The following is a 19,021-nucleotide window of genomic DNA, read 5'->3' on the forward strand; positions in this document are numbered from 1 at the left end:
TATCTGTTTATTCATTATCTATTTATTGGATAGATAGATAGATAGATAGATAGATAGATAGATAGATAGATAGATAGATAGATAGATAGATAGATAGATAGAAATAAAGTGCGATTTATCTATGTTATAGTTATTGTGTGTTAACACAAATCCTGAAAAGTGTTCAGGGAACCCTAAAATATTTAAATCAGAGAAAGACTGATCTCGAAAGGTTGACGCTGTCACAATTCTTTACGCATATAAATTATAAGTAATCTGTGTCTAAGGGGGAGTAATAAAGTGTAACGTGGAAATATGTACACAGAAAACCGGTTATAAAGCTTATTGAAAGCGTGTTTAGTTTATGTATATTTGTAAAGTCAGCCTTCACTGACGCTGGATGGGTGAGGATCGGACCCTATAATAAATCCCGCCCGGGATATTTTCTGTTTTCGAAGTATTCATTAGGGTGCCCAACGTCTACAAGGGAAATAAAGGGGTCTTCTAATACTTTGCCATGTTTATCAAGTGTCTCCAAACAATAGCTGTTATCATCTCACATTGAAATTGACCCAGACACTAATTCAAAGGATCTTTACACCCAGCTCTCGCATTCGTCCACCCATCTCTCCCTCGCGCTCACTCTCTTTATCTGTAGACAAAAAGAAGCTGGTGATTGACAATTTCCTGGAGGGAGGAACCTCCGACACCATTTCAAATCCCCAAATCGGCAGTCCGGTCGTCCCACTTGGTGAGAGTTGAGTTCTGACAAATTTGGATTGAGTGCCGGTGTGCATGTTGTGATTTTTTTTCTTTCTTCCTTTCGGAAGCCAAACTGATCCTTCAGTTCGAAGAGAGAGACAGCGGTCTGAAGTTACAAGCGTCTCAGGTACTGGTGCGAGTCTGGAGGAGGAGTGGAGCGAGGAGAGACTCACGCGAGGTTAGTTACAGAGGTAAAACTCTTTATATTAAAAAAAGACTAAAAGCACCGTGTACGTATCCGTAAAGTGGCCGGTGTTTTGGTGCAGCCAGTTAACTTTTATCTCCGTCGGAGACGCACGCGAACTTTTTTTTTTTTTAATAAATGTTTGAAATGCCGGAGTGGAGCTGAAGAGTCATCAACAAGGAAAATCGTGCACATGGCATATTTTTTCGCACTTTATTTAGTAATAAAGAGATTGCACGGGTTACAAGATGCATTGAGCCTTTGTTCATATGTTTCATCGGTGAGATATTGTGATATGAGTAGAAAAGGTAAACCATTTAGCGGTTTTCGAGGAGGGTTCGACTAATCGGGTGTTTTATTTGCTTTTTCTTAAGTGTTCTCTGAGTTATCGCGCGATACTCTTGATTGGCCCACACAGCAGAAATGCCAGTTTTGAGTAATTTTTTGCGGTGTTGAGATAACACTTGAAAGTGTGTGTATGGAAAGAGAGTTTCCGTGTATCCCCTTTAAGCGTTAATGGCCGTTTTCTGCTGTGGTGCGCACTGTTAAAGGCACTATATAAGTCAAAGTCTGTTCGTTCACGGCGTCTATGGCACCATAAAAATGTTCGCTTACTTTCTCACTTCTTACGCTTTATTGCCTGAACCGTCAACCACTTCTTGAGCTGTACGCTTTTCTGTTCCTTCGGAAGAAAATCGATTTATAAACTGCGAACGTTTTTTACACCAACAGATCGCCATTTACAATTTACACTCTGTTACATTGTACAATATACTTGAAACCTAGCGTATTATTTGTTTCATAATTCACTAGTGAACTAAAGAGGAAGCTGTGGGACATAAAGGTGGTCGGTCTGTCTGCCCCTGTACACCCCAGCCCACCCCACCCACGAGTGTCTCTGTCCCAAGTGAATCGGTTTCACTGTGTGTATGTCATTTGCATCATACAGTATACTGTACTTGTGTGTGTGAATAATAGCTAATATATTTTACTTGTTTTTATAGACTTGGAAGCATTCTTGTCATCTTTAATAAAAAGTGAAATCCAGTGCGTGCTCCCATACTTTCAGATGCTCACTTTAAAATGTAATTACCAATTTGAAATATAGGAGGCTGCAGTTTACCACATCATTCCTGAGATGTGGATGAACATCTTCCATATGTGTATATTAGAGTGACATTAGTTAGATGTAATATCTAATGTGTTATTATATATTTAGTATACTGTATATCTAAGTATTGACACTACAAGGTGATCTGTTACTGTATCACTGTTCATGCCTGTAATTGTATAGATTGGATTGCATATTAATATACAGTATTTACATGAAGTGTATGAATCTCCAATGACGTGTCACTTTTGAGGATTTGTGTGGGCATACAAGTATGTGTTTTAAAATTATATTTAAATCATATATAACAGTGTCTTTTCCCTCACTGGAACTTTATTTATGGAGTTTGCATGGTCTTCCTTGAGCCTGCATGGCTATTTTTCTTCCAGGTACACTGACGTTCCTTCCTGTGTGTTAAGTTCATTTGTGATTGTACCTGTAGGAATGCATGTCCATGTACCCTGCAGTGGTCTGGCACCCCATCCTGCATGGCACCAAATTGCTACAAGATAGACACTGGTGCCCTGTGATCCTGAACTGGGGAAGAGGTTTGAAAATTGAAGGCGAAATAAAGGAGTGTATGTGCAGTAAATCTAATAATATATAGAGCTCACTGTGAATGAGTAATCAATCTGTTACAGTCCATAGCACACTATGATACACTCTGTTTACTCATACGGCGACTGTGTAAAGTGGATAATTGACCTGTCGTGCATACCTTTTATGATGCTGAAGGACACAGGAATATCCATTGAAAGTCCAAATGTGTAAAGAAAGAATGAATAGTGTCCCGTCTTTAAGCCTGGGATCAAAATCGGGTCATTTAAGCGGTGGCTGCATTTTGTTGCTTTTCTTTGTTTTGACTTTAAAAATGTTTTACGTGTTTATGCATAGGAATGTATGATCACAAAAGGCACCATGTACAATAATATCTGATTAAGTATCAACAAAGTTTTGTACTATTTCTTCAACATTTTAAAATATTTTGGTTAATTAAAAAAAAAATGAATAAAAATTCTGTTATTATATGCAAAAACGTGAAATGGTTAGATCCCTGGTCAAGGTCCCCTTTTTGTGAAGTTTCCATGTTCCCGTTGATTTTTCTCCAACAGTCCAAAGGCATTCTGGTCTCCTGATTGCCCAGACTTGAGTGCACTCTGAGTAAATGCTGACATGTCCAGGATTTGTAAGCTAGGTAAGGTAGCTATTGTTACATGGCATCAGAGAGTAAGAACGTGTTGCACGTTGATTAGCACATGCAAGGAAGAATTTCTCTGTACTTGATACATGTGACACTGTTTATAAAACTAAAAGCTTATCCTGACAGACTCCAGGTTGAGAATATGAATAGAGGGAGTTAACCATATCTGTGGCCAAGCAATTTGTTTTCCTGAAGCGCATAAATATTTACAGTAGGCCAATGAGTTACCTTTTTATATTTGATCTTTTTTAAACAAGAAGCCCTTGCCCTCTTAGGTTTATAATCCATGGCTGGGTGCTGTTATGTGGAGTTTGCATGTTTCTCCAGAATGCGTGAGCCATTCACCATTTTTTTTTTTTTTTTTTCCCCCCTGGCCTGCTAAAGCCCCCCAACCCAAAAATAACGTGCGTGTTCAGTTGGTTGGTGATTTTAAATTGGCCCTGTTTTGGGAGGTGGGTGGGTATGTGTGCGAGAGTGAGCTGTGACATGCAGTGGAGTGCCATCCAAGGTTGGTTTCTACCGTGGGGTATGAATTGGATTAGGTTAGTTTGAGAATTACTTATTACCTTTCTCTACACCAAACACACCATTTTTTTTTCCCTTCTTCCCTGTTTGAAGGTTCCTTTATGTAGTCTTGTTTAGCTTTAAGCTTAAATTCAAAAAGAACTGAGGCACAATATTCTAATGCAATTCTTGAGTTTGAAAGTTTTTTTTTTTTTTTTTTTTTGATGCAGGTGCAGTTTTTGGTTCGAAGGGTGAAATTTGTTTGCATAGTATCCATTCCCTTAATGACTTTATGTCAAAATGTTACCCAGTGAATATCAGGGTGTGCATCTTCACCTGAATTATTTTTTTTTAATAAATATAAAAGTTCACTGGAACATTTCCATTACTGCAGATCTCAGAATCCATACTGAATTTTTCCTCATAAATATTTGCTTCACAGATTATTCCTTTTATAAGAACTGAGCAGTACGGCATTTCAAAATATGTTTATTGTAGACTTGCACTATAACATGAATATTTGCTTTGCTTGTTGCTTAGACTGATGATTTCCCAAAGATAAGCTGAGATAGCCCACCTCTTCACAATAAGAGAGATTTAAAATCTCCGCAATTAAACTAAATCTGAAGATATTAACTACATTTTCTTTACTAATATTGATTTGTGTTTACAACTGTTTCTTTGTAAAGTTAATAAGAATGAAATTTTAAAGGTACTGTATAAAGCAGCTATTGATTCTGCAGTTCTTATGCTCCTCAGGACAAAGACTGAGCATTCCTGTTTAGTTTAGAGCACCCTGCTTCAATGGCAGTAAGTATATGAGGTGAGTGATCCTTAGTGTGGTTGTGATCCTTTACTTGTATCCCTGTGATGTCTAAAATGGCAGTGGTACTGTATGTCCTAGGACTATTCGTTGCATCCAACCTCTTAAGTAGGAAGCCTATTTGTGTTTCTCCATTCAGTTTCACACTTTGCTTATTTTTACACTCGAATTCAGAATTATCTTGCTGTGTAGCTCTCCCATGAACCAGTTGAGCTACAGTATACCTATATCTGTGTGCCGTCTATGGTTATTCTTTAATGGTGTCCATGGGCTGAGGATGGTCTGTCTATTCAGTGAAAAAATATTGGGGTGGTGAATATGGTGATGACAAGTATTTCAAAGCACCACAAATTTGTCCTAGAGCAGAAGTGGGCAGCTCTGGTCCTGGAGGGCTGCACTTTTTTTTTTGCAGTTCCTTAATTTTATGTCTACTTGTTTTTCATTTTTCAGTTAAATCAGAAACGAATACTAATGCACCATATGGCTCACTCTGGAAATCAAAAAAAGTCACTTAACTCCTGGGGTGGCATGATGTCTCAGTGGTGAGCACTGCTACCTTACAGAGTCAGAGTTCTTGGTTTGAGTCCCACACCTGGTCCTTGTAGAATCTGTATTTTCTCCCCATGTCCTCGGGGATATGCAGGTTAGAATAAGCAGTGTTTCTAAATTCTCCTTCAGAATTTGTGGGAGTATAATAGTAAGGTGTAGTTATTGAAGATTACTCACTCCTGTCATAGATGGTTTCCTCATTTGTAGTCCAAGCAGTCGTTTGACTGCAAATAATAAAACACACTCTGGTACCTCTGCCCGTCACAGTAAAGAAGAAAGATAGGGTCTGAAAACAAGCTTTTCTGTTTCAGTTGCATAGCCTTATGCATCGTCTCTTCTATATTTGTGTGCTTCATGAATGTTAGCTTTTAAGTCAGTAACCAGTTTTGCTTACTGTCTGTCAATGTCAACATATGACCAGCGAATTCCATATCGCTCATCATCCTAAAAGTGAAGTTAAGGCTTTGCATTCCTATTCACCATAAAGCCCCGATCCCCTGTTCTAATTTCTTGTGTCCCAAGGAGTCAGTTCTACTATAGCAGACAATGAGCTTGTGATGGGAGGAAGCCTGGGTTCTGCTTCAGGCCCCCCTTTTCACATTGCCCCAACATTCTTCATTTGTCACATGACAATTGGGAAATGGCTGTACAGGTAGTCATGTGATGGGAAGTGGTCCAGAATCGCATGTATTAGACTTGAGAGAGCTTTTACTTTTTCTCTCTAGTATTTTAGTGCTTTGAGCTTTATGTTGGCACCTTTCCTTCAAGGGTTTGTTTGTCCGTATTTTGTTGTATGCTTTGTTCCTTGATCCTCTGAACTGTAATTTTTGATCATTGAACTAAATAAAATATTCACTTTATTTTTGCCGGCAATATCTTTGCAGATTCAATATCCTTGGCGTGAATCGCATTTGCTTTCTGTTTGGAGTTTACACATCTGTAAGGGTGTGCTTTTTCTTCCTCTGGTTCTCCTCCTACATCCTATGTGGGTTAGCATAATTGCTGACTTATGTTGGCGTTGTGTGGGTGTGGTTCTTGCCTGGTGCTTACCTCGTTTCTCCAATGTTGCTGAGACTTTCTAGTCTAGTCACCTAAAGCCAGTTATATTTGATACCTGCTATGCTCCATTTGGTTCACATGGAGTGGACTTGAACAATAAAGTGATCTTCCTCAGTCTGCCTGAAACTTGGCAAGCAGGTTCCAACTGTGCAAAACTAATCCTTTCTAGGATGTACTGATTGGTGCAGTGTATCGCAGCATGTGTGAGGAGGAAGTACAAACTCCTTAGAAAGTGGTCAGACTGGTAATCAAACCAGGTCGCTGTCCACTGCGAAAAAGGCGTTGATATCTACTGGTCTGATTTTTATCTTTTAGCAGTGTAAGATATTCTGGACCTTGGATATTTAAACTGAAATGGATAAATAGTGACATCTTGTGAAGCATCTTTGTGTAACTTTTTTTTTCTTCAAGTCGCTTTATTTTGTTAAAAAGCAGATTTATTTTTTCTCCTCTGGGTTTTTTTCCATGGTTTCTATGAATTGATATCATGGTTTCTGTTTGTTTTTTTTTCTTTGTCATCTACTGTACATCCTGGGGTACACAAAGTTCATAGTTCAGTTCACACTATGGTTTGGACATCACAGATTGGTATGAGTTCAGTACAATGAGATTTAAGCAACAAAAAATTGAAATGCATAGGGCTAGGTTTCACTATCACTTATTTTGAGCAGACAGCAGTAAAAGTTACCATCCACCAACCCGTACAGTAGTCTAGTTGATAGACCTGTAGTGACTAAAACATCTCTTGTGTTATTTAAAGAAATCACCCTTAGTAGTAAAGAGAGCCTGAGATAGCAGCTACAGTCGGGTATCATTTTGCCAACTGCCAGCTTTGGTTAGTTCTTTGGTTTTAAAAAAAAAAAAAAAAAAAAATTAGGAGCTAAAATGTTTTCATGTATTACATAGTATAAACAGCAAACAAACTCACACTGAACATTTTGTATATGCTGAAATGTATTTCTTATGCAATGAAAATATTACAAAATTAAATAGCAATACAGTGCTGATTAACAAAATTAAATACCTGTGCCTTTTAAGAGCAATGAATCACATTTGTGATGACGTTTGTGATTGATTACTGTATCAATCCATTATACACTTTGTGTATACCGGTAAAGTGTCGGGACCACTGATTTGCACATAAACCAATGGGATGGAATCTTTTATCGAGGCTTGAGCACTTTTAATAAATATTTGAAGCCGAGGTCATCTTCCACTGCATATGGCTGCATAGTTAATGAAATGTAAATGCTAATTGCTTCTGTCAATTTTTTTTTTTTTTTTTTGCTCTGTCTGCAGTCTCATCTAGAGGTGGCTTAAGGACATCGGGGATCAGTAGTTGGACTACTGTTCTGTTGTGTGTGTGTGTGTGTGTGTGTTTATTGGCCTAGCTCTGGTGATTGGAACATACTGTATGGGTGATACTGTTGAATATGTGTTAGCATGTTTAGATGTTTCCACACACTGTTCTTGTCTGATCTACCACTTCCTAACCATTATTGCTATAATTCACTGGAAACCCAAAATGTTCCACAGAGCTGATTTTAAAAGAATAAGGTGGGTCTTCCAGGTCATCTGAAGCGTTTGCCATAGTGCGACTGATTTCATGAGATGCCAATCAGCTTGTGGCTAAATGTGCTAAAGGCTTACAGTTTATGCTTGTAATTTTGGTTCCACATTGCATTAATCTTCGCACATTCACCGCATATTCTCTGTACAACTGTATGTACCAAACGACAATGCCTGTAACAGTGATGGCTTGGTATGAATACTGTACATGTACTGTTTCAGCTCTAGTACGTTCCATTTCAAAGAACTCGATGGCAATCTGAAAAACACTTTGTCGAGGGAACATATTTGTACTTTCTACAATGTCCCCTGTTCCTCCAGGTGAATGGGGATGAAAGACTGCCCTAAGTGTCCACAGTGGTCCAGTCAATGTGAAGCTTCTAGTTTATTACCTTTCCTTTCCAACCTAATAACCCTGAATTCAATTGGAGCTTGAGCTACCTATTTTACATCATGATTTCAAAGTGTAATGGTGCATTGCTCAAATGTCCACCGTTGTACTAATCTCATTCCACCTACAGCCTAATGTCTCTGAAGCTGTTGTTTGCTTGCTTGATTTCACCAATGTAGAGATTTATGCAGCAACATCTAGTGGCATGCAGTTCAAATGCAATCTACTTATGATTAACCAACGTTGGACTTTCAAATGAAAATAGGCTCCATCCCTCTGTGTATTTGGTAAGATTCTGCAAGTCTCATAATCACTGCCTACTTAATGATAAATAATATTAGGCAGTAGGATTAACATCAAATTTTGAAATTGGTTAGAACAAAACACCGCCACCCCTACTCTTCCGTCTAAGGTGATATGAACAGTGTTTTTTGTGTTGGTTGCAGACTCTCTTCTGATTTTCATTTGTGATTTTCTTCTGTATATTTCAGGGATGATTCAGAGGCTTGAGGTGGTGCAGTCGGTACTTGGGGACCTACAAGAAGCTACAGAATGCACTGGTCTGAAAAAACTTGTTGGTGTGGCCCGGGACGCAGAAACGGCTCTGTCTCTGTTCCACCTTCCAGAGGGCCATGGCCAGAGTATTCCAGAGAGGATTGATGTAGACCCTGTTGCTAAAAGCCTTTACCCAGAAGATGCTCCCAGTGATATGCTCCCACTGGCATGTAAGGGTGATGGCAACCTGCTCTTTGATGTTGCCAGCATTCTTCTGGTGGGCAACACCAGCCTCAGCCTGGAGCTGCGGGTCAGAACAGTGGTGGAGATGCTTCTTCGGAAACACTACTACCTGAATGGCATGATTGACTCCAAAGTCATGCTCCAGGCAGCCAAGTTTTCTCTCTGCACAGAGGAGTCTGCTGAGAAGATGAATCTCCCAATGGCCGTGCTGGAAGCTATTTTTGATGCTGACGTCAAAGCCACCTGCTTCCCTGGCACGTATGCCAACATGTGGCATATTTATGCCCTGGCATCTGTCCTGCAGTGCAATATCTATTCCATTTACCCAATGTACAATCTGAAGATTCGTCCTTATTTCAACAGACTGATTCGGCCCAGGTCTCGCCCTCCGGACTCCTGCATGGCAACTTTGCATATCATGTGGTCAGGAGAGCTACAGTCACAGTCTGTGTTCAAGCCTCAGCACTTTTTACCTGTTGTGCAGATTGGGATGCTTCATACTGAAGGTGAGGATCAGGGTTGTGCCTCACCACTCAAGACCCTAGAGCTTTTGAGCCAGGACCCTCAGATATCTTACTCCAGCCTCAAGGACCGATATAACATTACCAAGAGCACATTCTACAGGTGGAAGCGACAGACTCAAGAGCACCGAAAGAAGTCAGCCACCCGCTATGAGGCCAAACACTTCTTGCAGATGTGCTTCTTGGAAGGCAACCTGTTGCCTCTCAATCAATTTAAGGAGTTTTTCCCTGAAATATCCCGTTCCACATATTATGCCTGGAAACATGAACTGCTGCAGATGGGTGACTCGGTGGTCCCGGTCAGTGGCAAACACCTGGATGAGTTGGAGCCGGAAGACTACTCTCCTCAAGGAAAGGATAGCCCAAATGTTCAAGTCAACCAGTCCCAACAGAATATACAGTTGATGGTTGGAGAGAAGCTTGCTGGTGACCGAGCCCAGAATTTTGCATATATGCAGGAAGCCAAAAGACGTTTGCAGCAGTGTATCGCTATGAACAACCTGCTTCCATACAGACACTTTAAAAAGAGTTTTCCTGGAATTTCCAGATCTACCTACTATAACTGGCGGAGAGAGGCTCTTCTGGCAAACCCTGGCTTTAAAGATGCTTTAGGAAGTAGTGAAGACAGCTTAGATGCCGAGAAAATGCCTATTCCTAATGGCCAGACTTCCACTGCTGCAATTTTGGGATCATCTTCTCCTGTTTGTGATTTCACACCTCGTCGTCGGGTAGAAACAAACTCCCACATGCTGTCAAACGAGAGGAAAATGATGAGGGATAGGGCTAAGAAATTTGTCAGGCAGTTGAACGTATCCTTCTCGACATTCAGGGTGAAGTTCCCATCTATTTCTCCATCTTTCTTTTGGCTTTGGAAAAAGAGTAGTGCAACCAAGACGTCTAATAAAAGCTTGGACTGGAGCTTGGGCTTGGGTTTGTCACTTCTTAGCCCATCACCTCTGTGTGAGCCCTCAATGACGGATAATAGGGCCCTAGCACCCTTGTCAAAAGGCAACGGGCAGCTCACTAAAAGCCCCCTTAGCCCCTACAATGCCACTATTTCCTCCACCTATAGCTTCCCAGAAGAGTGTGCAGATGAACAGGTCTTTCTCATGGATGTTGTGGCCCTGGCCAACTTCAAGGCCAAAGCAAAGCTTTTCCTGCAGCAACGCTTTGAAGAAAAGGCCTTTCCAACCTTCAAGGAGTTCCGTTCTTACTTCCCGCTCACCCCACGCTCCACTTTCTACATGTGGAAACGGGCTCTGCACCACGGTCTGTCACTAGTCCACGCCTGAAGAGCATATGCCTTCTTGTGCACAGAATGAACTTTTTTCATAGTATAAAAGTTTTGTACATAATTTTTTTTTTTTTTTTTTTTTTTTTTTTTGGAAAAACTTAATGTATTTCAGGGATTAAATATTTGACTATAAGCCATATGTCTAATTTGCTTTTTTTGATGACCAGAAATTCTACACTTTTTTCAAAAAAAAATTTTTTTCTGTAAAATTGAAAAGGATAGCTGAGTTATGTTTGCTTAAGAATGCCAAATAAAGCTTTGAAATTTATGCAAAAAACAGATTCATGTCATATTTTTTTTTTTTTTACCTGTGAGTAAGGGATAATGTTCAGACTTCTATTAATGGTTTGCATGATGGTGCAGTGTTTAATGCTACTGTACAGCTTCATGCATCTGGTGTCCTGTCTGACTGCCGTCTGTGGTGGTTGTACAGTCTCGTGTCACAGGGTTTTTGTGCAGGTATTTTTTCCCACCTTCCACATCCTCAAGGCATGTTAGTTTTGTTGTGGTGTTGGGTAATTTGGAGACTAAGACAGATTTGCAAGATTGAGTGACGTGTACTGTGTTAGTTTTCAGCCTAGACAGGCTATTGCTGACTCTCTAATGTGTTCTACTCTTGGAGTGCTCTTAGGTTACACCAGTGTGGATTAGCCTTGACCCACAGAGGTATGGCACGAAGCTGAAGGTGATGCTTTTTGAAATTCAGATGTTCAGTTATTCTCTTCTGTAAGTGGAGACTGAAGGGTTATGTTTTGCAGAGTCCGCCTTGTAACTTAGGTCAGAGTGTCACTCCAGTAAACCGTTCTAATTCCTGCTTGAAGTGGATGTTTGATATAAAGCTCTTGTACCATACCACCCAAAACTCTGAGATCAGACTAAATTGGCTCATTTGTTGCCTACTTAATGATCGAGATCGATTGCCCCCCTCTTCCAACTGATCCAAGCTCATATACAAAATTCTCTAGGCAGCAATCATAAATGTTGGTGGTAAGACTTATCTATGTTGGGTTCTCCCTATTGTGGGTGTAATCCTGATTTAAAAATTATTAAAATGTGGGAAACAAGCAAGTATACTTGACTCCCCATTACATAGATTTACATTCCTATTTGTTCTTCGTAGTGTGGATTTGTAGTGGACAGTGTTGTGCATGAACTAGTTAAAGAGTGCGTTCATTGAACAAGCTCATTTTTCTAAGAATGGTGAACGTAACGCATTTGCAAGTGAAGAACTTCAACGTGAACTAGTTCAGTTTTGTGTGACATTCTGGATCTGGTTTAGGTCCAGATTAAATGTTTTGCCTTGCCCTGTAATGTAGGAGTGGAGCCGAATTCAGTATTCGGAGAAGCACAAATAGTGGATTATTACAAATATTTATTGCATACGAATTTTTTTCCATTTATTTGTATTCAGAAAAAATATCAAATAGGCACTGTCTGTGTCTGCCTGCTTTTGCTTTTAGGAAAATGTTGTACTTTGCGAGGCCACTTTATATTTTTTTCCGTTGGTCATGTGACGTGAATTTTGACCGGCAGTGTAATCGGTTAATTCACCTACACGCTGGTTTCACTGTCACCATTTGTGTCACATGGTTGGAAATAAAGCAGTAATTTATATGTATACTTGCATCTACACTGTATTTAATTTCTTTTTTCACTGGGAGGATATTAGCATCTATGGTTATATATGTTTGTTGCTGGGTATAACTCAAGTGTAATTAAAAAATCTTGCATTTTATTCAAGAACACTATTAGCCTAATATAAGACCTGCAAAATTAAAAAAGTAAACTCATGGGTCATTTATTCTCCTTAAAAAATACAAAATGAACTAGTTCAAAATTGAAATGGTGAACTATGAACATAAATTTTATTCATTTAAATCTGTATGAACTGAGCTTTGAGCTAGTGCAAGGTCACACCTGCCAAGAACAACACTGGTAGTGGATTTGTGATCCCTGTATGTGATGTTCATGACAGAGTATGCTGAACTTGAGTTCCCCTTTGGCAGAATTGTGAGTCATGAAGAGTTGGCCTTGCAGTCTGGTGGCAGATGTTGCATGGTGGGGGAGTTTAGGACCTGCAGTCAGAGCTGTAGCTAAGGTGAGGGTGGTGTGGCTTCATGGGTCTTAGTCACCTAAACCCAGTTATTATTGATGCCTGCTGTGCTCCATTTGGCTCACCTGGAGAGAGCTTGAACCATAAAAGAGGTTTCCTTATTTGACCTGAAACCTAGCATGCTGCTTCCAACGGCCCTGAAAAATTTCCAAGATTATTCCAACAGATTAAACCTATCCCTAAAATGTACTGAGGCAGAACACTCTCTACGGAAAATGACATTGCAGGTAATCAAAGCAAGGTCCACAGCATCTCTGTTTCATTCACAGAGCAAACGTGGAAGCAATATATGTTGGACTAAGTTTTTAGTTTAATATTGTGGTTTGTTTTCTTAAAAGGTGAGAGAGAATCTGGACCTTGGATAAACAAAAGGAAAGTTAGTGACATCTTGTGGATACATGGTGTAACTTCATTTTTTTTTTTTTTGTGTCCCAGTTGCCCTGGGAGTATGGCACTGCTCTTAAGTGGTCTGAGTCCAGTCCATGTGAAGCTTTTAGTTACTGCCTTTCCTTCCCCACTTCCAACCCAAATCAATATCTTAGAATTTCCACATTTACATGGGTCATAATCATATAAGCAGACAACACCTGTAATTAGGGTTTTTTTTTTGCTTATTTATGATTAGTACTGCCGTCTCATATGTCCAGTGTATAATTTCTGCCTGTGTGGAGTTGGTGTGTTCCCTGCAAGTCAGTAGGGGGTCTTTCTCCCACATCTCCAAAGTCGTATCTTTGGTTAGCTGGCAATTCTAAATTGCTCAAAAAAAATTAAAGGAATACTTTGAAAACACATCAGATCTCAACGGGGGGAATCATGCTGGATATTTACAGTATTCTGATAAGGACTGTGTAATGTGTTAGGAACAAAAGGTTGCCACATCATTTGATATAAATGAAAATTATCAACCTAGTGAGGGCTGAATTCAAAGAAGCCCCAAAAATGAAAGTGAAAAAATGATGCGGCAGGCTAGTGCATTTTGCAGAAATTTTATTGCAGCAACTCAAAATCGTACTCTGTAGTTTGTATGTATGCCTGACAATGGCAGGGGGGGGGGGGGTCATGCCCCTAATGAGACAACAGATGGTGTCCTGGGGGATCTCCTCCTAGGTCTGGACCAGCGCATCACTGAGGTCCTGCACAGTCTGAGGCATTGGATGGACCGAAACATAGTGTCCCAAAGGTGTTCTACTGGATTTAGGTCAGGCGAGTGTGGGGGCCAGTCAATGGTATCAATTCCTTCATCCTCCATAAACTGCCTGCATATCTCGCCACATGAGGCTGGGCATGGTCGTGCACCAGGAGGAACCCATGACCCACTGCACCAGCACAGGGTCTGACAATAGGTCCAAGGATTTCATCCCGATACCTAATGGCAGTCAAGGTGCCGTTGTCTTAGCTTGTAGAGGTCTGTGCATCCCTCCATGGATATATCTCCCCAGACCATCACTGACCCACCATCAAACCGGTCATGCTGAACAATGTTACAGGCAGCTTAACGTTCTCCATGGCTTCTCCAGACCCTTTCACATCTGTCACCTGTGCTTAGGGTGAGCCTGCTCTCATCTGTGAAAAGCACAGGGCGCCAGTCGTGGACTTACCAATTCTGGTATTCTATGGCAAATGCCAATCAAGCTCCATGGTGACGGGCAGTGAGCACAGGGCCCACTAAAGGACATCAGGCCCTCAGGCCACCCTCATGAAGTCTGTTTCTGATTGTCTGGTCAGAGACATTTCACACCAGTGGCCTGCTGGAGATCATTTTGTAGGGCTCTGGCAGTGCTCATCCTGGTCCTCCTTGCCCAAAGGAGCAGATACTGGTCCTGCTGATGGGTTAAGGACCTTCTACTGCCCTGTCCAGCTCTCCTAGAGTAACTGCCTTTCTCCTGGAATCTCCTCCATGCCCTTCAGACTGTGTTGGGAGACACAGCAAACCTTCTGGCAACGGCATGTATTGATGTGCCATCCTGGAGTAGTTGGACTACCTGTGCAATCTCTGTAGGGTCCAGGCATCGCCTCATGCTACCAGTAGTGACACTGACCGTAGCCAAATGCAAAACGAGTGAAAAAACAGTCAGAAATGATGAGGAGGGAAAAATGTCAGTGGCCTCCACCTGTTAAACCATTCATGTTTTGGGGGTCGTCTGATTGTTGCCCCTCTAGTGTACCAAAGCAGCTGAAACCGATTAACAACCCCCTCTGCTACTTAACTGACCTGATCAATATCCCAGAAGTTTCATTCACTTGTTGCTATACTCTGATTAATAAGTGTTCCTTTAATTTTTTTGAGCTGTATACTTTGGGTGAATGTGCCCTGCCCAGACTCAATGGCTGTCACTCAACTTATGCTGTCGGGATAAGGGTTGACACCTCCATGCCCCTGAAATGGATTAAGTGGATTTGAGAATATATGTTGTGTTATGGTTTTATTAGACTCTGGCCACTTTATTAGGCACAGCAGTTACAGAAACACTCAAACCAGCACATATGGCTCCAACAATCACGCCACGGTCACAATCACTGGATTTTCCAGTTCAGTTTTACTACACACACTAAGAAGTGCAGGCTATGTTAACTACTGTAGCAATCTGAATCTGCCCTGCAATGGATTTATGCCCAGTCCAGAGTAAAATTAGATTTTATTAATCCCATTTGGAAATTTAGAGGCATATACCAACAGAGCCATAAAAACAGGGATATGTTTTCCAAGGACAAATAATACAGTATATATATCAATCAATAAATAAATAAAAATAAACATGAGTATATATATATTGTACAGATATTTCAAAATGAACTGAATGAGTGCCTGGGGAAAGCACTGAATTGCCTGATAGCAGTATGCAGAAAAGACACCCAGAGGTGCTTCTTAGGACACCATGGTAGAATAATCCTGCGGCTAAAAGTGCTCCAGGACAGCGCCTCCTGGAGGGGATGGAGGGGATTTTTCATGATGGCGTCCAATTTTGCCCAAATCCTCTTTGTTACAGCAGTTTCGCAGTGTGCCCAGCGTTCACCTGGTGATGACATAGGCTTTCCTGATAAGTTTATTCAGGCATTGTGCTTCTTTTGAGCTCAGGTTGCTTCCCCAGGAGACCACAGCATAGAACGCCACACTGCCTACTATGGGCTGATAGAACATTTTCAGCAGCTTGCTACACACAACAGAAGACCGGGGGCTCCTTAGCAAGTACAGTCTGTTCTGGTCTTTCTTGTTTAGTGCCATTTTGTTGCCAGACCAGTCCAGTTTGTTGTTTATGTGGACCCCCAGGTACTTGTAGCTCGGCACCACTTCAATGTCCTCGTCCCAGATGGTGAAAGATCTGAGGTTTCTTGGCACACTTGAAGTCCACCATCAGCTCTTTTCTTTTTCTGATCTTGAGTTTCAAGTTGTTGATAACTGCTCTGTATTCAGTGCTGCCAGATAAGCACCTTGTGACCCTAAAATTGGATTAAGCATGTCTAAGATTTTTTTTTTTCGTTATGCTATGACTTAACTAAGGCTATATAAAATGGGGGTGGGAGGAGTAAGTGTTCTAATTTAGTACATCACATTGTTAAAATCAGAACTTAAATAAAAAAAAATGATCTGTATTAGAAATTAGTCAACATGTAAATTTTGAGTATTACTCACTGAACATTTTAAGTTAGATTAAGGTAAACCACCTGCAGTGGGCTGGCGCCCTGCCCAGGGTTTGTTTCCTGCCTTGTGTTGCCTGGGATTGGCTCCAGCAGACCCCGTGACCCTGTAGTTAGGCTATAGAGGGTTGGATAATGGATGGATGGATAAACCACAGCATGTAAATGATGTTCGCCATTGGTTTGACATGTGCTCTATTTTTTACCGGCGTGATCTATTTAGGACTGTTCGATATCACTTTTGCTTCTGTCCATTTTGTGAACTCCTGTTAAAGTAACATTATCTTGAGGGTCGCCATCGTCAGCGCTGTTCTGACCCCTATCGGCGCAGGCGTCCATCAATGCCGATGACAACACACACCGAAAAATGACGTCTTTAGTAATTATATGCCATTTTCTTAAACGTAAGACTGTTTCAGCTTTCGCATGTGTTATTTAGTAATGCATCATTTGGGGACACGAAACGGAGAATACAAAAAAAATCTCAAAAAAAATATTACAGATACTGGCTGGCAGAGATCAGGTTTATGTGAATGCAGCATGTTAATCGGTGCAGTGACAGTAGTAGTATAACGCAACCCGCAGCTAATTAGTACAATATTGAAAATAAATAAATAACCATACGTAAAAAGCAACACCAAACGATACATAGGCATAAGAATACTTAACAGGTGGCCGAGGTGGTCTCATGTTGTCCTCAATACGAGTACCATTACAACCTGCGGTTAAAACCTGTTCTTGCAAACGGGATCAGGCAAAAATCTAATATTTCAAATCTTATACTTATTTCGCTTTTTCCCCCTTTTTACACTTACATAGCGCCGCCGCGTGTCTTCCTCTATCCTTACCTGTCTTCTTTAAGCCACGCCCACTGCACGGCACTGTGGCGCGCTTGTCTTTTGCCAGTTTTGCCGTCGCTCTTTAGCGGAAGGTGGCACTGCCAGCAGGCACTAAGCTGCCCCACAGACGCGTCTGACCCAGCTCGACGCAGCAGCGCTGACGGCACAGTCTCTTTACTCAGCGAGCCACAGGGGAGCCCATTAAATTGTCCGCTCTGTTTACTTGTTTTCTTTTGCCTTTTTTTGGTTCAACGAGCACTGCACCCTCCATCTGCCGAAGAGAGCCAAGCCGTTAAGTTAAGAGAAGCGCAGCCTCATTCGGCGCTGAGCGGCTCAGCTCTTCATCCATTAGCCTTTTTCTAAGCTGCCAACAGACACCAGCCGAGAGTTTTATTAATAACACCCGCCAGAGATACTTGAGGCGAGGCGAGCACTTCTTTCCCGGTTTTGATTAAACAACGACCGTTAAGCTTTACACCCTGTTTACTCTGCAGGCATGAAAGCCGGAATATTATTTAACAGGATGTCATTATGGCCACCGTGTGGTCACTGCATGTTTCACTTTGACGATGGAATATCGAGGGCTGGTAGCTGGAAAGCTTTGCATTCTGAACACTAGGCGAATATACACAAGACAGGATAACATGCATATATTGTCAAGAACGTAAGAACCTAAGACGTTTGACAAACGACAGGAGACCATTCAGTCCTTCAAGTTTGATTGTTTAGCTAATAGCTAAGCTGCCCCCATACCTCATCCAGATCCTTCTTAAAGTTGTCAAGCTACTTGTCTTCATAGTTTGCTCCAGAGTCCCACAACTATTTGGGTAATGAAGAGCTTCCTGGCTTCAGTTCTAAATGCACTTCCCCTTAATTTCCACTGATGTCCTCATGTCTGTGATTCCACCTTAAGCCAAAGGAATGTTGTGGGATCTACTTCATTGATGGTTTTGAGGATTTTAAATACCTGGATTAGGTCCACATGCAGTCTTCTCTGCTCGAGACTAAATGTTTTTGATTCTCCGAGTCTGTCAGAATAGGACCTGTCCTCTGCACCGCTTCAAGTGCTGCTATGTCTTTCTTGTACTGTGGTGACCAGAACTTAGCACAATACTCCAAATGTACATTATATAGTTTGAGATAAACGTCCCTTGACTTAAATTCAACAGTTTTTATGAGAAAACCTAACATTTTATTTGCCTTTTTAACCGCTTCTGTTCATTACTTAGATGATAAAAATGTTGTGTCAACACATACCCCAAATCCTTTTCAGAGGATGCTTCCTGTATGACAGTGTCTCTCGTCTTGTATTTATAACTGATGTTTTCTTGCCCATGTGTAGCACTTTGCACTTTTCTACATTAAACTGAACTTTCCAAGTATTTGCCCAATTCTGATGCATGCCTAGATCTGAACTGAATTATTTTTGCTGCCTCCTCAGTGCCTGCCATCCCTCCAATTTTACAGTAGTGTCATCTGCGAATTGGACAAGTTTACTAACTACACCAAAATCGATGCCATTAATATAAATCAGAAAAAGTAATGGTCCAAGACCCCCAAGGGACTCCTTTCTCCATGTGGACCATTCGCCTCTTATCTGTACTCTTTTTCTCCTGCCATCTTGAGATCCAGTTTTGTAGGTTACTTTTGATGCCTACAGCTTTTAGTTTCAGAATTAATCTTTAGTGTGGGACTGTATAAGATGCTTTTTGAAAGTCTAGGTAAATTATGTTGTATGCTTCATTTTA

General features: G+C 41.0%; 1 protein-coding gene across 2 annotated transcripts; it reads left to right on the forward strand.

Annotated features, from left to right (window-relative positions):
• Nucleotides 1-290: 290 nt before the first annotated feature.
• vrtn (vertebrae development associated) lies at nucleotides 291-10,907 on the forward strand. Of its 2 annotated transcripts, none has more exons than XM_028821811.2 (3): nucleotides 291-730; nucleotides 810-919; nucleotides 8,624-10,907. In XM_028821811.2, the coding sequence occupies exon 3, from the start codon at nucleotides 8,626-8,628 to the stop codon at nucleotides 10,681-10,683; it is 2,058 nt and encodes a 685-aa protein (XP_028677644.1). In that variant the 5' UTR covers nucleotides 291-730; nucleotides 810-919; nucleotides 8,624-8,625; the 3' UTR covers nucleotides 10,684-10,907. The 2 variants fall into 2 exon arrangements, with proteins under 2 accessions (XP_028677644.1, XP_028677645.1); XM_028821812.2 differs by having other exon boundaries at nucleotides 591-730; nucleotides 810-932.
• The last annotated feature ends 8,114 nt before the right edge of the window (nucleotides 10,908-19,021 follow it).

This window comes from Erpetoichthys calabaricus, chromosome 16 (assembly GCF_900747795.2).
Source record: "Erpetoichthys calabaricus chromosome 16, fErpCal1.3, whole genome shotgun sequence".
NCBI lineage: Eukaryota > Metazoa > Chordata > Cladistia > Polypteriformes > Polypteridae > Erpetoichthys > Erpetoichthys calabaricus.